At 56.4% G+C, this 23,342-nt stretch overlaps 1 protein-coding gene across 1 annotated transcript in view; it reads left to right on the top strand.

The window, feature by feature from the left end:
* Positions 1-23,342, top strand: part of TRAPPC9 (trafficking protein particle complex subunit 9) — a 478,436-nt gene that overhangs the window by 356,021 nt on the left and 99,073 nt on the right. Inside the window, exon 19 of the mRNA XM_059395212.1 lies at positions 8,264-8,417. Coding sequence (XP_059251195.1) covers positions 8,264-8,417 — 154 coding nt within the window. The remainder of the gene's footprint in view (positions 1-8,263; positions 8,418-23,342) is intronic.

The raw sequence follows: 23,342 nt of genomic DNA, 5'->3' as shown, positions 1-23,342 counted from the left end.
GCCATTGCGCCGGCGCCAGGCAGCAGGTGGAGGCTGGTGCAAAGCCTTCCCGGTCTGACCGTGATTCGCCTTGGAGCTTTCCACTTCGCAGCCGTGCAGAAGGGACGCACGTGCCGCGCAACTCACTGGGATACGGAGCTTTTCCCGGCTCGTGATGTGCAGGATGGTGGCAGTGGCCGAGGTTCCCAAACCCCAGTGACCATGAGGGCCATCCTGGGCCCACCCGGCCCTCCGGACACTCTGTGAGCAGGACTCCACGTGCTCTGTGCAGCGGTCAGCACTTTGTTCTGATGAGCTTTGTGGGGGGGTTGCCCTCTGCAGGCTCGCGGGGGTGCGGCGAGCACACTGCGGTAGGCATGGCTCTGCTGTGTGGACGGTAGGTTGAGTGTGCGACGTGTTTTGACTTTAAGGTTGTTTGGAATTGGGATGGGTTTACTGGGACGGACCCCCTGTGTGTGTTGCTGCAGGCTTAGTGGCAGGTCCACTGGGAACTCTGTCAGAAGAGCTGCTCGCGGAGGTAGGACTGGTGAAGCCCCCACTTCTTATCTTCCCTCCCACCTGGGTTCAGGGCCAGCGTCTTTCTCAGCATCGCTGCCCCTGCCTCCCCGTGTGCTGGCCCCTCTGGCCTGTCTGACCCCCCCCTCCATGCATCCTGCCCTGTGGCTCTGAGGTCGCCACCTCCTGCCTAGGCCCTTCTGGGGCTGTGTGCGGCTCCCAGGGCCACATTGTACGCCGGGTGTCATTCCGGGGCGTCCATGGAGCTGCCCGGCCCACCCGCAGCTCCCCGGGCACGCGCTCCTAGTCCGGGCTGGGCTCAGCCTTCTGACTCCAGCAGCATCCTGCTGACTTCCGCTCTCAGACCTGGCAGGGCTGGGCCCACACGAGGGCCACATACGTGTTAGGGGTTCCTGGTTTTAAAATCTCGTTTCTCCCTAACAGTTCTGGGCATTAGGGAACGCGTTCTAACTTTCATTTGCTAAGGAATCTCCTTCAACTCTGCATCTCTGCTCTGTGAGACGTTCTGCATTCCTGCTCTTTGTCGATGGCCGTGCAAATGCGACTTTGCACACTGATGGTAATCAGGCAGGTGATGGTTTGCCTGTCACTTTGGGGATTCCACGCCTTGGGAAGTTCACGTCTCCGGTGGCAGTTCTCATCTGGGCCCTGCACTAGTTCCGCACTGGCCTCGTCACCTGCGACTGCCCCCGCCTCCAGCCTTCCATCCGGCTCTTTCAGTAAGCATGAGGATGACTGCTGCTTCCCTTCTGCTGAGCCTCCTCGGTTCCCTTTGTCTAAAGGAAGCCCTGGAAGCTCTCAGAAACCACTGAGAGGGCACGGAGGTCCTCTGGGGTCCGCAGGTTCTTGTCTTGTGCATTGCCATTCCCCCGCCAGGCAAGCGGGAGCACCTGTAGATCCGGGCGGTGTGTGCACGTTGTGATCCGTCTCCTGGGCGCAAGGTCCAGGGCGCTGGGAGAGGGAGGCGGGGCTGGTGCAGCCCATGTGGAAGGAGGCTGAAGACCCGGACAGGGGTGTGGGGAGGAGGCAGGCCGCATGACCTGGCATCTCCCCAGACCCTGGGGCAAAGGGGAAGGAGGAATGCAGCCGTGCGGGAGGCGGTGTGGTGTGCAGGGGGCCGGGAGGAGAGCCGGCTCGGGCAGAGCCAGTGTGTGGTTTGGGCACCGGCGGGAAGGTACAGCTACGATGACAATAGCAACGAAGGAGCTAGAACTTCTCAGAGGCTCCGTATTAAGCATGTGCTGTGCTTGTTAATCCACAGATGGCCTCTCTTTAGACCGGCGTGTGCTCCTTTACAGGTGACAAACCTGGGGTCAGTGTTCAGGACGCTCCTAGGCACAGTGCGAGCGTTCCTAGTAGAGGGAACATGGTCTTCTGGCAAGAGAACAGAGTCCTCAGGGGCAACTCATGCACTCCAGGGCTCTGCCCTGGGGACTGGTTGGCGCCTGCCAGGACACCTGTGGTCTTGTCTGGATCACTGTGATGTGAGGAGGAGATTTAGTCCCTCTCGGGGCTGCTGTGAACACAGAGCTGATGGCCCCCAGGCGGCATGTGCTTGGTGCGCTCCCTGGTGATGTCCTGATTGGATTGTGCTGGGCTTCGATTTTTAGAATCCGCGGTGTCTTTCTCTTCACTTAAAAATAATAAAGAAAGCGGGTGCCCAGGTGGCTTGGTTGGTTGAGTATCTGACTCTCGGTTTTGGCTCAGGTGGTAATCTTAGGGTCGTGGGATTGAGCCCCAGGCTAGGCCCGTGCTCAGTGAGGAATCTGCTGGAGATCATCTCCCTCTCTCCTCTCTCTCTGCCCTGCCCCCGTCTCTAAAATAAATAAATACATCTTTAAAAAAATAATACTAATAGTAAGGAAGGGTTTTTCTTTATTGTAATTGATCTCTGTGGCTTAAGGGGAAAACGATCTTCTTTGGGTTTGATCCAGATGTCAGGGCTCCTGCCATTTCTGCTTTGAGCCCCTCCCCTGTCAGGGTGGGCATCTCCTCAGGGCTGACTTTCCTTTTGCTCAGGTTGTACTTCGTTAGAAGACCCAAGAGGCCGGTCTCGTCAAGCAGACGCCCATGCGATACAGCACCTGAATTTAGAATCCCAGTGCTGTAACGATCAATTATCTCCTAGTGAAAGTTCAATTTAATTATATGTGGCTAGCACTCCTAAACTCAAGTCTCTGATTTGTATTTAAATGTCATCGTCATGACTTCGCTGGTGAGGTTATCTGCTGCTCAAAGACTGAATCACACGATATTTTAAAAACCACCACTTTTATATAGACTTCAGAAACCACAGCACCTTTCTCCAGTGCAAACTCTTGACGATAATGGTCACATTTGGTCATAAAATTAAACATGGGAAATTGGCATTCAGTCGTGGTATTAATTTTCTTGAACTCTGGCCCATCGAGGATGATTGGAAAGGAACCGCGGTGGAGACCGTCTGGCAGGGCTGCACACCAGGATGCCTCCTGGAGACTCACTCGTGCGTTTGAATCGAGAGCCTCTGCGGGTCCACGAGCGGCCCGAGGTGATTTCTGCGTCTGTGAGCACCTTGGACGCGGGGCTAACCCCCATGACAACAGCCGCTGCCTATAGTGGGCTGCTGGTGTCGTGGCACTGGGCTGACCATTTTGTGTCTGCTGTCTTATTTGATCCACACATAACCTTTACAAGAGGGGTTTAGCTCATCTGAGGTGAGGAGCTTGGGCTGCCGAGTTCTGCATGCCGGGAGGGACCCGGTAACGGGTACCACTGTTCCGGGATGAGCTGTGCTGGGAGGGTCTGTGCGGCTGGGCCAGCCTTGGGAGGGGCTGACGTTTGGGTGCCGTTGCAGGAGATCTGAAGGAGGCTGTCCCGGCACATGCGTGTGTGGCCTGGGCTTTTCCCCTGATCCGGGATTCAAGCCTGGTCCCTGCGACTAATCCAGATGACCCCTGGCAAAGTGGCAGCACACTTACACACATGCTCAGACTTCTTAGAGGGACCACTGAGCCAGCGGGCGTTCCCCCTACTTTAGAGAACCAGGTTGGCTTTAAAGAAGCCCAGGGGTGTAGGGGAGACACTAAGACTACTAAGAACGCCCTTGAGGGGAGCTGGCGGCCTAGCCCTGGAGCTCGCCCCCCGTGCCAGCCAGTGGCTGTGATGAGAGCCAGGTTCTTCGACCCTCTGCCCATCTACTGGGGACCTGTTGCCTCCTGGCGTCACTTGTGGATGTCCTCCCGCTCTGAGACCGCGGTGGACGGGGAGACCAGAGATCAGATTCTGGGCCCAGGTCAGCCACTAACCACTGATCATTCCCTCTGTGCCCACCACCATGCCTTCACTCGATGGCAAATACAGGTCGTGCCGTTCTGGACAGCGTGGACGGATCTAGGGGGGGATCGTGCTAAATGAAGCAAGCCAGACAGAGAGGGACGAACACCACATGATTCCATTTACACACGGAACCTAGACACACACAGAAACGAACAAACGAGGAAACAAACACTCACAGGCACGGAGAACAAACCAGTGGTTGCCAGAGGCGGCGGTGGGGGACGGCAGCAGTGGGGGACGGCGGCGGTGGGGGATGGGGATGATGGGGTGCCGACCTCCAGCTCCAGGAGAAGTCATCTCGGAGACGGGCAGCAGAGCGCAGAGAACACGGTAATGCTGTAGGCCCCTCACTGTGGGGAGCACTCGGGGTGCGTATGGAAGGGTTGAGTCACTGTTGAACCCCTGAAACTCAAGTGCCAGTTACACTTAGATTAAAAATAAAAAAGTAAAAAGGAGTAGAAACAAACAAGAACGGCAGAAGTGTCCTGAACACAAGGTCTCCTGTGAAGGGGGATTTCCGTGCCGGTCCCAGTCCCCGGAGGGCCGTCACTGCCCTGTGCCGAGTCCTACGGCCGCCTGGAGGGCACGTGTGCTCCCCGGGGGTCCTTGTCCCACCTCATCTCTCCTCCCTTTATCATTTCTGAACGTTGTGTTTTCCTATTTTTCTGTGATTTGCCCACGGATCAGCCTTGGTTTTTAATTACTCTTGGGACACCTGTGGGGGGTTGCCCAGATACCCTCCGACGTGTGTGGCCTCGCCCCAGGTACCAGAGGTCACATGGGTGTGAGCCCGAGCGAGGAGGGCCATGCTGGGAAGCTGTCCTCCACGTGCATGTGGCCAGTCCCGCGGCTGCCGTGCCTCCTTACGGCTTGGTGTTCCCTTGTCGTTGGGAAGAAGGCTTGCCCACTGAGAATATGGACGTGACGTCGTCCGGGGTGTGCAGCCCACCCCTGCCGCGGGCGGGTGGTGGCCCATGTGCCCAGATGAGAACTGCGGCCGCCCTTTGCAGAATTGCAGACCGCACTCCAGGCCGCGCGCCCGTTGGGGCGGAGCGGCGTGTGCCTCACGTTGGTGCTCCCATGCACACCCCCACAGTTGTTCCCGTCCCCAATGCGCTGCTGTCCCCAGTCCGGTGGCTTCCTGACAAAAGCAAACCCCGCAAGCCATGATGGCTGAAGCCTGTTGCGTGGCTGGACTCAGACCAGGGCAGCTCCCAGGCACCCAGGCGGAGGGTCCCTCTGCTGCTTCATGGAACGCAGCAGCTTTCAGCAGGCAGAGAGCTCATGCATCCAGACTCAGCTCCAGGAAAACAGGTTACCGGCCACACGTTGCCCTGGAAGGGAGGATGGAGGAGAGGTGGTGACGCCTAGGGGCTGTGCTCTGAGACCGTGTGGAGAGGTCAAGGCCAGCGGTGCTTCCGGTGGTTTGGGGAAGCAATCCTTGGCTTCGGACATGGCATTCTGGCTATGGGATTTTGAGCTGGGTGACCCTAGTGAGTTAGCTTCTTGGTCCCCCAGCATTCTCGTCTGTGGGAAAGGAGGGATACCGCCTTCGGGACACTCGCCGGCCTTGCCTGTCGCAGGCGGTGGGGGTGGGGGCTCTGGTAGATTCAGGGGGCGCTGGTGTGTAGATGAGGCAGCAGGCTTCGCCGTCCCTGGCACTGTGTCCCATGCCATGCCAGCTCTGCACACGGCACGACCAAAAGCCGACTCCCTGTTCGGTGCTCTGCATGCCAGCCGGAGGAAGCTGTAAGCAGAGCGGTAGCGCTGAGTCTGGGCGACGGCTTCGATGCGGGCGGCCGACCCCTGGCGTGGGGCAGCGGCTGATGAGGAAGGAGATCATGTTCCTCCCCCGGCTGCAATCACTTGGGCGGATGTCCGTGCACAGCGCTTAGCCCGGGGCTCGGCGCGGGGCAGGTGTCTGTGAATGTCCACCTCCTCCCGCCGTCTGTGTTACGGCACAGCCAGGTTATGCTTTCATCCAGGGTGGAGGGAGGCGGTGCGGTTTGGTGCTTCCTTCTCCAGAAATTGTTCAAAAAGCCGTCCGGAGAAGCCCCCACATCTAACCGCACAGGCGCAGCGTTGGGCATATGTCCCGCCCCTGAGGATGTGGGGTGCTGGCCGGGCGCTGCCCCTCTGTGTTCAGCAGCGAGAGCCTGGGATCCAGGATGTTGCCAAACACTTTTCAAAGGTGAAAGTTATTTTGGGTTACCCGGTGAATGGAAATTGGCCTTTTTTAGTGAAAGCTAGGAAATATCCTGACCTTTTGCTTGAAGAGAACACTCGTTTGCCTCGGTCTGCTTTCAAGGTGGGGGCCTGGGGAGAGCCCTTGCTGAGCGGGAAATTAGGGGTGCTCTTGCCGTACGGGTAGACACCTCACGGGGGAAGAAAAGTACATACGAAAGAGCTAATAAGCTTCTGGAAAAATGTCCGGTCTCTGGAGCGACTCAGACCTGCCAATTACAACAACATCAGCGAGGCAGCATTTTGCCTCTTCCTAGTGAAGAGTGAAACTCTGTTCTGGCCAGGATTGCAGGGGCGCGGCGTGCGGGGCACCATCTCGCTGCCCGTGTGCCTCAGGGGGAGCCTGTCTGAGAACGAGCTCAGCGCTCTCAGCCTTGACCTTTTCTGCCCTCTGGATTCAGTTTCTGTTTCGAGACGGGCTCCACACACAGCATAAATGCAGACCGGAAACTGAAGCATGAAGATATTTAGGATTTTTTCAACAGTAATCTTTTAAAAATTGGGAGAGCTCTGAGTCTGAAAGCAGGGCGATCATTGGGTAAGCAATCATATGGCCGCATGAGGGGATGTCCAGCAGACTGGTTTGTGGTGATTTGGCAGTGTTTGTAGTGCGCTGAGAGTGAAATGGTACAGAGGCCACCGGGGGGCTCAGCCAGGGAAGCAACTGACAGTTGACTTCTGGCTCGAGTCATGATCTCTGTCCTAGGATCGGGCTCCTAATCAGGCTCCTCGCTCAGCGGAGCGTCTGCTGTCTCCCTCTCCCTCTGCCCCTGCCCTGCACTCTCTCTGTCTCTGTCTCTCTCTCAAATAAGTCTGGGAAAAAGCAGGTGTAATGTAGTCTATGTATATATTTATGTGCATGCATGTGAGTAAGACAAGATGTGTAATAAATTGTACACATAGAGTCATTCGAACTGCACTGATGTACAAATACATAGGAGAAAGACTAGCATGAAGGTATCACAGTTAGGGTGTGGGCTTGAGTCCTTCTTTCTTTTTTATGCTCTTTGCTATTTCCCCACCTTTTCCGGTAAGCCCGTCTACTTCCGCCGTCAGAAGGGAGGCCGTGTAGCTCTCAGACAGAGTTCTGGCTCCAAAAGCCCCCGCATTCTCTGGGGCAGCTGAGCTCCGGACACCACCTGGCCGAAGGCCCTGTATTTACGGGCAGCTCAGTAGTTTGCTCCAAGCTGCCAGGTGGGGAGTGGAGGCAGGCTGCAGAGTGCCCGGGCCCGGAGCCGAACAAGGGCAAGGTACAAGGTCAGGCAGCCGCGAGGGGGAGGTGAGCACTGGCCCGGCGTGGCGGTGGTGGGAAGGCTTGGTTCCCGCCCTGTTTGTTTGGGGAGTAGCTGGTCACAGCGTGCAGGCGTTACCCAGGCCTGGAGACCATGGCATGGCCTTGCAGACCTCTGCCCTCAGGGACCTAAATTCCAGTAGACCCCATACACCCTGAAGCCCACAAGTAAGTGTTTTTACAGCTCCTGATAAATGCCACGGCAGAGATTAATGGTGTCACGCAGGTGGGACGAGGGGGGGTGCCCCGAACACCTTCCTCAAGCTCCAGCCTTGAGAACGGGGGTTCAGGAGGAGAGGGTCCCAGCCTGGGGAGCAGTGAGCACCAAGGCTGAGGCAGGAAGAGCCCAGTGTGTTCTAGAAACTGCCGGAAGTTAGAGAGGGCTGGACACACCAGCAGGTGGGGAGGCTTTGGAGAGGACAAGGTAGTGGAGCAGAAACCTGGCAAGGAGGTGTCACAACAGAGGGTCCTGGGTGCGGGGGCAGATGGGGACGGGCGGGGCACGGCTGGTGGGGGGCGACTGAGAGACAAGGGACCGCTGCTGAGGTGGCTCTTGGGGTCCCAAGCATTAAATGATTCCTGTCCCCTCTAAGTGCCCACACCGCATCCTGCCTGCCTCACCCTGGTCCAGAAATGATGTTTTCTCCGGGGCAGTGTGAGTCTCCTCTGAGGTTAGGGTCTCTGACCATGTCTCCAGGTCGAGGCTGTGCATTGAATCACCTCCGGGGCTGGTGCTGCCCGGGGAGTATGCCAGTCCCTTTCCTTGGAATGAACCCATCTGACCTACTGACAGTGATGAGTCCTACGGTCTCCGGCAGGCCTGTGCTGACGCTCCGACAGGCAGCCGCCGACCCTGCCCTGCTCACTCATTCTCTGCTGTTTCCCCTCTCTTAGAATGGCCATTCAAGTGGACAAGTTCAGCTTCGAGAGTTTCCCAGAATCCCCTGGTGAGAAGGGACAGCTTGCAAATCCGAAGCCCCTGGAGGAAGAGAGGCAGGAAGCCCGTGGCCTGGAGATCGACAGCAAGCTGGACGTCCACTGGAGAATCATATCCTTTTCATGGCAGCCACCTTGGCGCGTGGTGCCCCCTACTTGGGGCTTGTGTTCCCCAAGAATTACCCTGGGGGCCTCGCCGCCAGGTGCTCAGCACGCAGAGCTCAGAAAGGGCGTGCCAAGGAGACGCAGGCCGCGGCCGTCCTTCCTTAGCCCCTTCCCTGTCCCGGCTCCCACCGAGAAGGGGTGGATTCAGGGCAAGGGGAGGCCGCCTCCCTGAAATGTCGTGGGTCGTGTGTGTCTTTCCAGCATCGATTGTGTTAGCGACACGTTCTCATGCCGGCCTCCCAATGCTGGGCTTGGGAAGCATCACGGAGTGACAGTTCGACACAGGACAGACGCAGTTGCTCGGCGGCTTGGGGGGTGTGGCACAGGTCCCGAGGCACGAGAGCAGCCCCGCGTGACCTGCCATCACGCCGGAGTCCCGGGTGCACTCACGTTTGCACTCGGCCGTCCTGCAGAACATCTGCTTTGGGGCAGTGTTCCTCAAGGCACCCGAGAGGCGGAGGGGGAGGGAGGAGGCCCCCACGAGGCTTCCTGGCCTCGCTGGGCATGGCTGTGCAGGCTGGGGGTTCGCTGCACCTCAGGGGCCGGGCCAAGCATCATGTCGAGTCTGTGAGGTTCAGGGGAGGAAGCGGTGGGCACAGGGCACTCAGGAAGGCTTCACAGAAGGGGGGACATTAGAGGGGCTTCTGTAGGGTGGGTGATGTCCTAGAGGTCTGCGGTGTTAGAGGATGGTTTGCACAAATGTCCTCCAGGAAGAGGCCACTCTGATGTGCCTGCCTCAGTCTCCTTGTTCGTGCCTGGATCCTGTGCTCTGTAGTGTCAGGTCGTCCTAGACCATCTCCCGGGGTTCTGGAAAGGTCCTCAGTCTGCGGCTGGTGGTTTCCAGGAGTTGAGGCACGTTCCTTTGTGTACACTCCAGAAAATCTGGGGCTGGTGGACCTGCGTCCCCAAGTTGCTGGGACAAAATAAGCACTTGCCATGTCACATCGGAGGACTGGGGAACCAGACATTGAAAACCGAGTGCCTGGGGCCCCCATACCACAGCAGCCCACCACGGGGTTCAGGTGTTTGCCTTTGTCCAACGGGATGTGAAAAGGAGGGGTGACTGGAGCCTCCCTCCCCCACTCCCCCCCAACCAGTGCCTGCTGGTGGAATGACAGAGTGACAGAGCCCCAGAGGCAGTGGTGTTCGCCCCGCACACCAGCCCTGCTGTCTCCTATGTTCTTCCTGCCTCTGACTGGTGCTCTTGCTCCCCTGGGGAGAGGTGAGCTGAGCCCCCAGTCAGGAAGTGGTGGGGCCGCCTGCCCAGTGGTGTTGAGGGTATAGCCCTGTTCCCAGCCCTGCTGTCAGGGAGGGTCGGGGGACAGCAGGAGGCCATGGCTCTCCTGTCCTGATATCTGTGGTCACGACGCTGAAGCTCAGGGAGCTGGAGAGGTTCTGCAAACTCCGAGATGCTCGCTCCTGGGCCTCAGGGCCTTTGCTTCACGCCGGGAACTCAGTGCAGAGCCAGGAGGCCTGGCTGTGGGTGAATCCACCTCAGCCCCCTGGAGGCAGAGGCAGTGTGTTTGGCAGGCCCGGCAGGAAGGCATGAGTCGTCTCACTGTGGGTCCAGATAAGAGCAGGAAGCCTCGAAATGGGGGGTTTGCGCCCCTGCCTCCCCGGTGCCAGGGCTACCACGGCACCTGCTAAAGATACGCCTGCCACTCTCTGGTGCCACCACTGGGTGGGCCCAGGTCGTTCACCACAGCGGAGGGCTCTGCCGCCCCGTCTCAGCGGTGACAACCGCCCGCCCAGGTCAGCCTTAGGATGTGGGGTGCAGGCACGTAACGGAAGCCCTCGGCCTGGGATGTGCTCCCTCTGATGGGGTGATGCTGACCCTCAAAGTATTTGTGTTCTCTGAAAACAATGACCAGAACAAGCCAGAGGTGTTTTGGGGTTTCTCTTCTTTCAGCTTTGCCTCTTTCAGGAGGTCGACATCCCCGTTGTCTGCGTTGGCTTAATAACTCCTGCAGCAACTATGTACGTGTGCGGACACGCCGGTCTCCTGGATGTGGCGATTAGAAGTTTGGGGGGGACTGTCCCTCTAGGCGGATCCGATTAGAGAGGAAGAGTATTAAGGGTCTCTCTGTCTCTCCTCTGGCAGCGACATCTGGCGTGGGTGCATAGCAGACTTTTGCTATTGCAAACCTGGATCCAAGCAGATGGAAAGACCAAAGACTGAATTGGCTAATATTTCTATTTTGCATTTTAGTAATATTTTCTCAATATTTAGACTTTATACAAAAATTGGAGCCTAATTTGACACTCATCTGCAGTAATAAAAACAGTCCGTCTGTAGCGTGAGAGGCTGCATAGACCCGTTGGTGGGAACTGTGGCTCTTACAGTAGATGCGGACACGCCTGTCTCCACTGTGTCTGCCGTGATCGGACGAGCAGCCCGGGCAGGCCAGCAACTCCAGCCCCACTGTTCACCCGGTGAGGAGCCGGATGCTCGTTTACGCTCGTGTGCTGGGTCCTGGAGATGCCCTTAGTCCGAGGGAGGAGCAGACCCAGAAATGGGGACTTAGAGCGCACCCCAGAAGGGCTGAGGCAGGAGCCTTCCTGAGTGAGGGCTGGCACGTCCTGGAGGCTGAGAGCAGCAGCGACCTATGTCATTCCCCGTGACTGGGAACACAGCTTGCAGACCAGAGGGGCAGTGGGAGCCAGGGGGCTCCCCTCCCCCACCCCTCCTTCCTTCCTCTCGCCTCCCGCTTTCCCTCCTGCCAGCCTCAAAAATCTCTCCTGTGGAACTCCTTATCGCCAGTCTGAGCCTGCTCATTTTTAAAGGGACTTTTCCTCTTTGGCAAGAGGAACCGGCTGGTACATAGCGTCTGTGCGGTCTTCTGGGGGTGGGGGTCTGGGCCTGCACAGGCGTCATCAGGCCCAAGAGCCAGGCTCACGTGACCAACACTGATGCCGTCTGGGTGAACACATGCTTGCTTCCTGCTGCTCGGCACTGTCTCCTCACCGCCTTCCCTGCCAGCTTCCATGGTTGGGCAGTCTTTGCTGAACTTGGGAAGCCTTGATAGAGCCGATTTTGTGGTCAGCAGGTAATAGCCGTCCACGTGTAAAGGCAGGAAGCACCCATATTTGGCTTTAGGATGGGACCAAGGATCCTGCATGGTTGGGGCCTGAGCCCAGGACCAAAGGCCCAGCTCTGCTGCTTCCGGCGTCCCTGTGGGGAGGCTGTGGTCCAAGGGACACGTGTCCCTGTCTGTTCAGTCAAGGTGAGATTACCCCCTCAGGTTTGCTGTAGGATTAGGTCTCACCATCTCTTCTGCTCTTTTGAGCTCAACCAGGATAATCACGTTTTTCTGACCCCAAACTGGCAAAACTGACAGTACTCTGGTTTGAGAACTAAGTGCGTTTTGGAAGTGAACTGATTCACTGGAGGTAACAGCCAGGATCCCAAAACTTGTGTCCTTTTCCTACTACCTGCTTGAAGTAAGGTCCTGCGGCTCTCATGTAAGCCCAGCACCCACCCCTGGAGGGTGTCTGCAAGGGGCGCCCCCTTTCCTGCCAGCAGAACCAGAGCTGCTCCCGTGATCTGGCCTTGGACGGGCTCATCCCGCACAGGAAGCAGTGGGCCAGGCCTCGGCTGCGCCCCTACTTCCACCTCTGATCAGACCTGTCGCCGGAGTTTGGGACTGTAGTTCTGAGAACACCTCAGCGTAGCTGGTTCTGGGGTGGTTGGAGATTGGCCAGATCTGTTTCCGCTTTCCATTTGTAACTGGGGAGAGGTGGGCCCACCAGGGTCTGACCAAGTCTTCCTCATCCTTGATGGTTGAGCTCATGCGTCCTGTTTCCCGGAGCCCACTCTGTTGTTGGCCTCTAGCGCTCTCATCTCGCCCGGCCGGAGCTGCTACTTCCCTCGTACTCCTACAACACTCAGTGCCTAGCTCTTTTTGTTACCATCTTTACCAAGTACAGGAAGGTTCATTTTGTTCCCAAGTTCACTGCGTCCTCACCGGGCTGTGCCGTTCCTGGGTCTGTGCGGTGTCCTGTTCCCTTAGCAGCTACTTCCCGCTGACCGGCGCTGTGCTGGGCTTGTGCTAGGCACCGGGGACTTCTGCAATGGGCAGCATGGGGTATGGGCCCTGCCCTGCCGGCGCGTGCTCCTTTCCTGGCCTCTGTGCTGCGTGTAGTCGCCAGCATGTAGGTATTAAAATCATTTGGTAAAATAAAAAAGTTTTAAAAAAATAAAGCCATTTGGTGAATGCATGGCTTGCGTCTCTTTGAAGGCGCAGATGGAAAGGTTCCCGGCTTAGCCGCACTATGCCGAGGGCTGTGGCGGGCGTGTGAAGGGAGTTGTAATGAGCACGATTAGTCTTACTGGAGCCGGGCTCTGCTTCCAGAGGGCAGCCGCGCACAGACAGTCTGTGCTGGAAACAGACGAGGGGTGAGCGCGGGGCAAGCTCCGTGTCGTCTCCCGCTCTCGGTGTCCTTGTTTCTGTTGCAAATCCCCCTCCAAGAGCCTCTCGGGTTGGCAGGATACTTGCTGACATAGCAGAGGGTTTCATGGCAAGAGCTGGACGCACACTTCAGCTGATCCCCATAAAAGCCAGTGACCCGGACCATCTGGACAGTGTCTCTGCCAGGTGGTCTGATAAGCACGTGTCTCCTGGGTTCTGTCTGGAGACCCTTTGGAACCATCTGGCTGCTTTGAGGGCCAGGTAGAGACTCAAGGAGCCCAGCTGTAGCCTGGGTTTTAGATGCCAAAGGACTGCCGGCCCAGAGTGGGACCTGGAATATCTTTGCAGCACGCAGAGGTCACTTACACGCAGGTAGCCGGCACGTGGAGGGACACAGAGCAGGGCAGCTGCTCCGAGCACAGGGCCATGCGTCTGGACCAGGCAGGGCAGCTGCTCTGAGCACAGGGCCATGCGTCTGGACCAGGCTGTGCGTTACCAAGCAGTGTCTGGCCTTGCCAACACCAGTCAACCTTGTGAACCTGGGAGGCTTCACGGGCTCTGACATTTGTGTTTGGATTTTGCTGGAGTTTCACAAGCATGTGCCTGCAAGACCGTCAGCCCAGTGTCCTCAGTTTGGTTGGTCCTGACCAGGACAGTCGGCCTGGGACACGGCCACGCCTGGCTTCTCAGTTTTCTAGACCACATTCTTCCCAGTAAGCGGAATGTGCCTCCAGCTGACCCCGCCTCCCTTTTAAGGCAGGGCGGGAGATTAAACTGTGGGCAGGGTCTGCCCCAGGTCACCCTTGACCCTTCCTAGTGGGCTTGTCGTTTGTTTTCTGAGATGCTTAATGGAGCCAGGGCTTCCCATCCCCTGAGAAAACAAACAAATGAACTTCTTACAACAAGATCCCTCTAAAACACAGTGCAGTAGGCTTTTCCAGTAGCCATGTCAGGAGAAAGGGTTTAATCTAAATGGATTTCATGCGAACACCTCCTGTCCTCAGTGCAGATTTCTGGCTCACCTTAAGCAAAATTCAGGGTTCATTTTGTGTCTGCCTCGAGGGAGTTCAGTGTCTCCAGCTGCTGCCAGTCCCTCGACTCCGAGGCCTTCCAGCTCCCGGCGGAGTAGTGCTCCCGGCCAGAGAGGAGCATAGTGCCTGACCTCTGACCTCTGATCCCGTACCGTTGCCCCGGCTCCTGGGCCCGTGGACCCAGACTTGAGGGCTGTCTCCCCCAAATCCAGACATGGTGGCCAAGCTCACCTTGAGTCCCTCTGAGAGGAGTCAGGGTTTAACACGCAGCATCGATTTCGGAGTTGGCTTGGGGAGTCAGGAGGGGCTTCCTGAGCCGGTGGAGATATTAACGTGAGTGTGTGGTCTGCATGTGTGTGTGCACATGTGAGTGCAGTTCATGTGCACGCACATGTGCTACAGTGTGCGTGTGAACATCACACAGATCGATATGCACCATGTGTCATTAGGTGCGTGTCCCGGTGCAACACCTTCTGTGTCCTTTCGTTTTGACAGTTACTATGGGTGTGTGTCTAACAGACTCCTGCAGTGACCGCTCACGCCTGTCGGGCGCGGGCTAAGGGCTGTACTGTTCTGAGTGATTTACCTGGATGGGCTCGCTTAATTTTCACAAAGAGCCCTAGGAAGTGGTTTTAGGCACATTCCACAGATGGGGAAACTGAGACCCCGTGAGATTCTCCCACTCTCGTCCCAGGTCACCAGCCAGTGAGGCGCGGAGCTGGGATTTGCGCCCAGCTGCCTGGCTTCAGGTTGTGGCTCTTGGCTCTGTGCCGGGCATCCGGTCTCTGCCAAGGCCTCTGTGTACCCCCATTTTGCAGAAAAAGTCGAATGAGGTTGCAGCATCCCTCGGACACCCTGCTGGTCAGTGCTTCCCCTGCCCTGGGTTCTCCCCACTTTGCCGGCCCTACCCTCAGCCCGGCAGGACGGGCGGAGCTGTACTATTGCACACTGTCCCTGGGCAGCTCACTGGGCCATGTGGCATTTCCCGTCCAGTTGGGTCTCTGACCACAGGGAGCTGAGCCGAGGTATAGGCCACCCCTGCTGGGGTGAGAACAACCCACATCAGCATTCCCAAAGTTCGCGGTGCAGATTGGAAAACAGTCATGGGAAAGAGGCTCATTAATCACTTAAAGCAGCCTTTCCATTAGTGTAATTTCTATTTATGGCAATCTGCTAATTTATTTGAGCTGAAGTGGGGCTGGGCTAAGTCCCTGCACCTGTCATTTCTCCAGGTCTGGCACGTGGGTGCAGACAGTCCATCTTCCTCGGGGAATGCTCGAGGTGCAGGCCTACCCCCTCCGGCTCCCGCACCTGGAAACCAGCTTGGAAGTGACTGTTGGCTGCTCCCTGGTGATGGGCTTCCAGATTTGCCCCGTAGGCTGCGGGTAAACTAGGAGTTCAGATCGAGGGGCAGGGCCGGGAGGACTCAGGCCCCTGGGCTCAGCAGGGTCTGGCTGAGCCCTGGGCGGCCGGATCATCCAGGGAGAGTTGGTTGAGCAATCCTTTTTTTTTTTTTTTTCTTCCCTAAAATAGAAGACGAGTTCATGGTTAACTTCAGTTCCATGAATAAAGACAAGGTCTCAGAAACTGCTCAGTGTTTTCAAATCGCAGTACGGCACCAGATACTTCAGTGCTAACGGTCTAGCTGAAGATGAGTGGGAAGGTGCGTTATTAGCTTTCTGCATTTTCCTTGCATCTAGCTGTTTTCTAAAGATCTGGAAGTACGCATCCGTGGTTCCCAAGACAGGCAGAAGATTAACTGTGTATCATGAGAATGCTGTAAAGGCTGTGTACAAATACTAAGTTTCCTTAACAACGATGAATGACCCGCAGTCATATGTAAGGCTCACGTAACAGACTGGGCTCCGGAAGAGTAGGAAGGCTCTCATCTAGGCCTTTCATGCCTAGCCCCTACCGCAGTGCACAGAGTGGGTGTTGACAGATACTTGCTGTGAGTCACTGGAATGGGGAAGCGCATGGGGACAGAGGCAGGCCGCAGGGACAGCATAGACACACTACAGGGTGCAGCCGTCACAGACAGGGAAGAAGGAAGGGGTGACTTCTGGGCTGGTGGGTCAGAGGGACATCCCCAGTAAGGTGAGGTTGAGGCTCCAGTCAACAGAATGGCTGAGAAGGTTCCAGGTTGGGGAGAACACAGGAGTAAGGGCACCAGGGCAGGACAGCACCCCCCTGTCTTAAGAAGTGCCCGTAGTTCAACATGGCTGGTACACATTCTTGGGTGCGGGTGTGCGAAGGAAGAGGTCAACAAGCAGAGGAAATCATGGGCACCTGTATGAGGTTCTGGGGAGTTGGGTTTTATCCCAAGAGCTGTGGCCAGCCACTGCAGGTTTCTGGGCAGGGAGCTGTGTCTTCAGACTCTGGCGGGGCTCCTCCCCCCTCACTCCCTGGGGGCCTGCTGTCACCGTGATGGATTTGTGTCTGGTTGCGGGATTGCGCTACCTTTTGGGAATTCAGCACGAGAGTCCAGAGCTGTGCGGGGCAGTGCAGGGCTGTCTCTGCTGTCTCTTTCTGTCTCTTGGTGAGGCCCTTATAAGGTGTTGAGTTGAAATAGAGGCTCACTGCCAGGACTGGGGTTCCTGTTGGGCTCTAGGTATTTGACACCCATTTCTGCTCTCAAGGGTTACAGTGGAAAAGCAGAGTAATGGTGCTGCTCTGAGCCTTGTCTGTGGGAAAGGAATATAGCACAAGGTCTCTCTGAGCGAGGGCTTACCTGTCGTGTTTGGTTGCACATCTTCTGTAAGCACAGGCCTCCGGTAGTAGGTGCTCAATAAATGTCCACTCCCTCAAGCTTATGTGGGCAGTGGCTTGTCAACAAACTGTGGCCCTTACGGGTTATAACTTGAAGCTCCTTCTGCGTTATTCCTGGAAAAACTGACCCCCTTAGTTGGCTTTTTCTGCCTCCCAGCTCCGTAGATCTGGAGTTAGGGGCTTGGAGGTAGGAAACCTGGTCTTGCCCCCAGGGTGTTCACCGTGGCTGCGTTGGGGAGTCACTTATGACAATATATGTTTGTAGCTCATAACCAGTGCTATGTGGGAATTAGGAGGGAGCCTAGGGCTGAGGGACGGCCTGCCGGGTGTTGGGTTGGTGCCAGTATTGGCCAGTCAGGGGCTATGCTTGCCACGCAGGAAGCATCATCTCCCTGCCTCCCACCTTTCTGGGAGAGGACCTCACTTACATATGCCAGGTCTGCTGGAGCTGAATACCATTATCTTAGCTGTAGGCCACACCAGTGCCCTGCATGGGCTTGAGCCAAAATTGCCGAACACATCTGTGTCCCCACTGCCCTCAGGTCCTACCTCAGAACTTCATGGTCACCTCACACAAGGAAGAATGAGCCTTTTGGTGTCCAAGAGACTTTTGGCCTCAGTGAAGTGCCTTCTGAGGTACCTGTTCTGAGTCTGTTCCTTTAAAGGCATCTTAAAGGTGAGGTCCTGACCTAGTCCTTCTGCTGGGTTAACACTGTGGCATTAAGATTCATCTCACTGGAAACGTGTGGCACGTACAGAGAAAGTCTGGCAGGGGATGTGCAGTGCACTTGGAGTTGAAGAACCGAATGTGAACCTTACACTCCCCCTTCTTGGCTGTGTGATTTTGGAAAAGTTTCTTACCATCCCTAAAGAGGTTTTATTGATCTGACATTGTTATAAGGGCTGTATGAGATGATCTGTAGGTAACTGACACATAACACATGCTCAGGAAAAAGCAGCAGACATTTATTGAGCACCTGCTGTGTGCCAGGCTGGTGACCAGGGGCATCACTCTCCTGTGGCTCACCACCACAGGCGGTCCTCTGAATTCAGCTAAGCAGTTGGGAAGGCATGGCTGCCTGCTCTTTGACCTTGCTGGTTTGGGGAGGGGAGGTCAGAAGAGGTTCATACGGAGCAAGATCCAGTTCCAGACCCTGGGCCTCATGGCTCACCACCTCCAAGGATTTGTGACCCGTAGGAGGAGTGCACAAAGGGCAGTGGCTTCAGGGAACTCAATTGTGTCTTTGAGGCAGAAGTAGCAAGCATGGAGGGCACCAAACATGGAATTTGCTGTTCCTTGCTGGGGAGTTAGATGCTCCCTGTGGAAGGCCCCAGAAGCAGAATGAGAGTTGTGCTAACCTGAGCTGGGAGCTTGTGTTCTCTTTTGCCTCAGGCACATGGGTTATTTCGTGATTACTATGGATGTGCCCTAGTACACCTGCAAAGCCTGGTGTGCACCAGCGGAGTTTCCACAGTCTGTTGCAGAGTTACCAGCCCTGCCCTTGTAAGGGAAAGGAGCAGAATCTCAGGATAGTGACTCTCACTACTTGGAGATGGGACTGCTGGGTCCTGGGTGACGGGAAAGGGCTTAAAAGGGAGGGCGCCTTTTCAGCACCACGGACAGGTCCCGCCACTCTCTGTGGCCCCCACCCCCAGGTTTCCTGAGAATGGACACAGGGTTTAGAGAGAACTCTCAAAAGTGCGTGCACAACATGGGCTCTAGGCTCAGTCTGCTTGAACCTGCCACTTCATAGCTCTGTCGGCTTTCTTACTCTCACCTTGCACCTGAGTTAAAAACAAAACAAAACAAAACAAAACTTTGAACAGAACTAGCAGTCCCTGCCTTATACCCGTCAGGTTCTAAAGTCTTAATTTAAAGATAATATGAATTGAAAAGATACATATTACACACTTAACAAAGAGCCTCTCTCATGGGAGGCACTTTGGAAATGTTCTAATAGAAGCAGTGGGACTGTGGTCCCCAACACCATTTATCGGTCTCTTGCCCGGACACCAGGATCTGTGTATATAAAGAACAGTAGCGGCTGCCACCTCTACCTTCGTTGTGGGATGTTTGCGGTCTTGCCTGTGATAGTGAGCAGGAAAGGCAGCTGCATGGCAGACTGGTTGGCTGGCTTTGCGTTTGTGTGTCCACGCTCAGATACCAGGCTGTTTTTTGGTGGCTTATGGGGCTGAAAGGGAGGGGTGGTACCTGCAGGTAATTAGCTTTATTAGCTCAGCTGTATGATTTTATGGCTCACATCCGAAAGCAAATTAATACAAAAATATGCTACTGGAATGGTTTCCAAAGCCCCAGTGCCATTTGGCAACTTTGTAATTACTCACACGCTAACCTGCCCCGCTAACTAATCATCGCAAAGCTCCTCATCCTGGCCACGTTCATTAGGCGCTATTTCTATTTTGCAAGCACCGTGGTGCGATCTGCTTTGAAAGTCTGGCATATTTTTTTTTCATAAGAGGCAGTAATATGCCATATTCTGAGGTCTTCATTTTACACCCCTGGAAAGACTCAGGGAAGAAAGAAACATGAAAATGTGCATATTAAGCCCAAATATGCCAGCCCGCCTGCATGCTGAGCTCTTCCTTCCGGGTTGGGATGAGGCATGTTGACTTTTCTCAGCCCTGACCTCGGAGCTCCATCATCGGGCCCACCCTGTATCAGGTCTGCAACTGCTTCCAGCAGAACTGCACTGTTTATTTTTTCTAAAATTTTTATTTTAAATATGTAAAATATGCACATGGTTCAAATTTTTCTTAAAAAAGAGTGTTCCCCTCTTGCCTGTCCTCCCCAAATGCCCATTTTTCTTCATCCCTTCCATGTATTTCAGAATTTCTCTCTGAAACTCTACGTAATATATAGACTTTTGTTTGTTTGTTTTTACACAAAAGTATGTGCTGTTTCGCATCATGGTTTTTTCACTGAACTGTATGCCTCGGAAAACTTTGCATACTCATAACTAACTTTCTCCCTTTCCAGTAGTGGAGTGTGGTCTTGTGCCTGTATTCACATGGCTTTGCCATCATGGGGTGTTTCAAGCTTCGGGACTTTTGCTGATCCGGTCACAGTGTCATTGAGCACGTCATCTTTCCCTTCTGGAGGCATGCTGTGGGGAAGCCCCAGCATGCCAGAGTTGGGGGGCGCTCTGGGAGGATCCCCACTCCATCCTCCTCCTCTGTCTACATGGCACAACTGTTGCCTCCCACCAGGTGAAGGGAACACGGAAAGTGCTTGCCACAGAGCCCGCCCAACAGGAGTGTTCCCGACATTTATACCCTTCTGTGTCCCGCTCTCCAGGACCCCAATGTGTGTCTTTTAGCCTGTGTGCCCCTGCGGGGGTGGGTTGTGCTGCTGCAGCCGATTGAGCAACAAGGATGAAAGCCGACCAGCCGCATGGTGGCCGCGGCAGGCTTGCAGTGTTGAGCGATGGCCACAGAGGAGTCCACAGAACTGGACCGGCGTAGCCTGGGAGTGTCTGCAACCAGGTGGGCTCACGTTGGCCAAGAACCCCAGCCACACTCCCCGGTAGTCCCCTGTGTTGCTGGGCAATGGGCCAGGCCTCGTGGCCATTGGTCACTCGCAGCAGGCAACCCACCAACCTTTCTGAGACTCTGTCCTCACGTGTTGGACAGTAATAGCCACACGTGCCTGGCCCTGTGCCGAGGGCTCCGGCGGCTGTCCCCTGGTGATGCTGGACTCATCCCATCGGAGGGTCCTACTCTCCTCACTCTAGCAGCGACTGTGCTGGGCCACCCGTAGCAGTGGAGGTCTGTCTCTGACGAACAGCACCCATTTCCCCACGCCCGCCGTCATGCAAATACGCACACAGGCTTCACTCGTGAAGTGATTTCCACACTCAGCAAGCCGCCCCTGGGTCCTGGGCATTGTGCAGGATGCTGACGCTTGAAAGATGAGGAAAGGTGCTCCGGAGGCAGCCAGGGAGATGGACATCGAGGCACCAATGGCTGTAATCCTTGAAGCAGAGCCACGAAGAGCCCTGTTGAGATGTTGTGTGCGCATGTGTGTGCAGGGTGTTCCACGTAGGGGCACGGGTGCTGGTCCGCAAGCCAGGGTAGGAGTCTGCCGGGCGGGAGGGGAAGGGGGTTCGGGTGCAGTGAGGTGCCTGTCCCTCCTGGGGTGGGTCTCTGCGTGCGTGTGTGTGTGGGACACTGCGCTCCCTTCTCCCTCCGGGAAAGCCGCGCGCTCTTCCCCGAGGAGTTTCTCTCCCTGTCCTGCTCCTCACCTTGAGAAGTCACTTAATATGGAGTGTCGTATGTTAAAATTAGGATATTCAGATCTGTGGGTGGAAAGGAAGAAAAACAATCATTCAGTCATTATCCATGGAAATTAAACTCCGTACGGTGCTGTGTTCATAAAAGACCGAGAACTTCCCAGCCAATAAATTCTTAATATGAAGCAATTCCTCTTGAGAAAATTAAATTTCTGGGAACCGAGGGTGGGTTGCCATTTACTCGGAAGAGTGGCTGTTTGCACAGTTAATGTTACCTGGTGCTGGGGTTGAGAAAGCCCATTGTCTTCAGCTGCTGTGAACACAGGTGGCCCGGCTGGCGGGCTGAGCCCCTGTTCCTCCCGGGGAGCCAGGCAGCCAATCACAGGTAGCTGCAGGCGTCGCTGAACCCCACTGTGGGCCCTAATGTCTGGTTCTGGAGAGAATCACCTTCTAGGAGCTCAGAGTCGTATCGAAGACAAGATCTTCCCCATTGTCTTAAAGTAGAGCCAATAGGCGCAGGCGGCTTCGGGCCCCCCTCCCCACCCACCAGGCATCCAGCTCAACCTGTGAGTCTGATCAGGGCCAAGTGGACAGGAGTAGGCAGGAAGATGTGGGAAGAGACTTGACCAGAATTAGTCTCCACATGAGGCCCAGGCCTGCCTTTGCACGCCTCCTCTCTCCCCATGTCAGCCCATCACTGGCTGTGTCAGCACCCCCGGCTCCCAGCAGTGGGGGCAGGTCCCGAGGCCTGGGTGCCTGCCCAGTCCTGCCCGTGACGTGGGCGTGCCTGTAGGGAGTGACTGCCCCTGTCCCGACCTGGATTGGACAGGGCCGTGCAAGCACCCCTGGGGTCCAGCACATCCCGGATGCCGGTTACTACCGTGCAGGTTCCGCATGAGGAACACCAGATTCGGTTTGTCAAGGTGATGGAGCCGAGGGCGCCGTCTCCCCGAGGGGCGTAGCTGCCCTTGGGAGGACGGAAACCGGCAGGTCCCTCCCCCGCCGGTTACTACGCCCCACCCCCCGTGCCGAGGGGTAGGCACCCCTCACCGAGCTGTGGTGACACACCAGGTGACGGAGTGTCTTCGGGGTTGGGCGGGAAAGCTGCCCCGTGGCCCCTCTCGGGGGGCAAGGCCAGTGGTGTCTTGGGGTCAGCTGTGGGTGCTGTGGCTCACTCACTGTGCGGCCTCGGTGTCCCCAGAGCGGAGGAACAAGCGCCTACGCTGCGGCCTTCGCCGTCCTCCTTTCTGTGTCCGTGAGCGTGCGGCCGGCAGGTCCTTGACGAAGTGGGAGCCCGCGGCCGGGGCGTCCAGCAAGCGACATCTCAGGGTCATGTCTTCAGGTCTCCTCCGCTCTGCGGTGTGGCTGGCATTTTCTTCCTTTCGATGCGGTATAAGACTCCATTGTGTGTCCAGATGGCTTGTTGCTTGTCTGTCCCTGTGACCTCGGACACTCGGGTTCCCTCCACTTTTTGGCTCCTGTGATGCATGTCGCTATACACACATGCTGCAAGTATCTGTTTGAGTCCCTGCTGTCACTTGTTTTGGGTGCCCCCCCCCAACCCAGGAAGGGATTGCCGGAGGCCAGCATCGTCTGTTCGCGGGCTTGTCTTCCCCCAAGCCTGTGAGCTTGAGTCTCGGGTCAGTCCTCGCCGGGATCCCCAGACACGTAGGGCCTTACCCTCAGGGTCCGTGCCCGCAGCGCCTCGTTGACCCAGTGAACGAAGGAGGTAAACGCACACGTCCTAATGCCCTGGGTGTCCCAGGACCGCGCGTGGTCATTGCAGGGGCCGCGCGGAGTCTCTAGCAATCCCGCTCTCACTCCGGCACCCGTAGACTGCGTAGCGGGATGGCGAAGACTGCATTTGGGGAATTCTCCTCAGGGAGCGAATTAGCCCGGAAGCTTTTTGGTAAGTTGCCTGTGGTGGGGTAGGATCCCCGAAGGGGCCTGAGGTGCCAGCAGGGGCGACGAGTCCCTGAGACGAGGGAAGGAGAGTAGGAGAGCGGGGCGAGCCCTCACAGTAGGGCCCTTTGTGCTGTGCTTCTGGTGGCCAGGACTGCTGGTCCGTTGATTCTCGGGACAGTCCTGTGACGTTCGTGTGAAGTTTGTGTTGCTCTGGAGCTCGTGGACATTAACAGATGGTGGACCAGGCCCGGAGAATGTAGGCAGACGGCCCGGTGCTCCTCAGCGGCCGTGCCCGGACCCAGATCTCCGTGGAGAGCATCTGGACACCGCCGTTCCAGTGACAGAGGCAGCCACCCTTACTCGGGGCTGCAGGGCTGCCGCGTGGCTCCCAGTCTGCCAGAGAGCTCAGTGTGGCTAGAATGAGCCTGCTCCCCCTTCTGCCCCGCTGCTGTCAGGTTGGCATGGACTAGAGCAAGCAGCGCGAGTACCTGGGAGCTTGGCACGGAGG

Source organism: Mustela nigripes, chromosome 3 (assembly GCF_022355385.1).
Source record: "Mustela nigripes isolate SB6536 chromosome 3, MUSNIG.SB6536, whole genome shotgun sequence".
Lineage (NCBI taxonomy): Eukaryota > Metazoa > Chordata > Mammalia > Carnivora > Mustelidae > Mustela > Mustela nigripes.
Note: the sequence above shows the minus strand (reverse complement) of the source record. Positions and strands in the feature narration are given on the sequence as shown.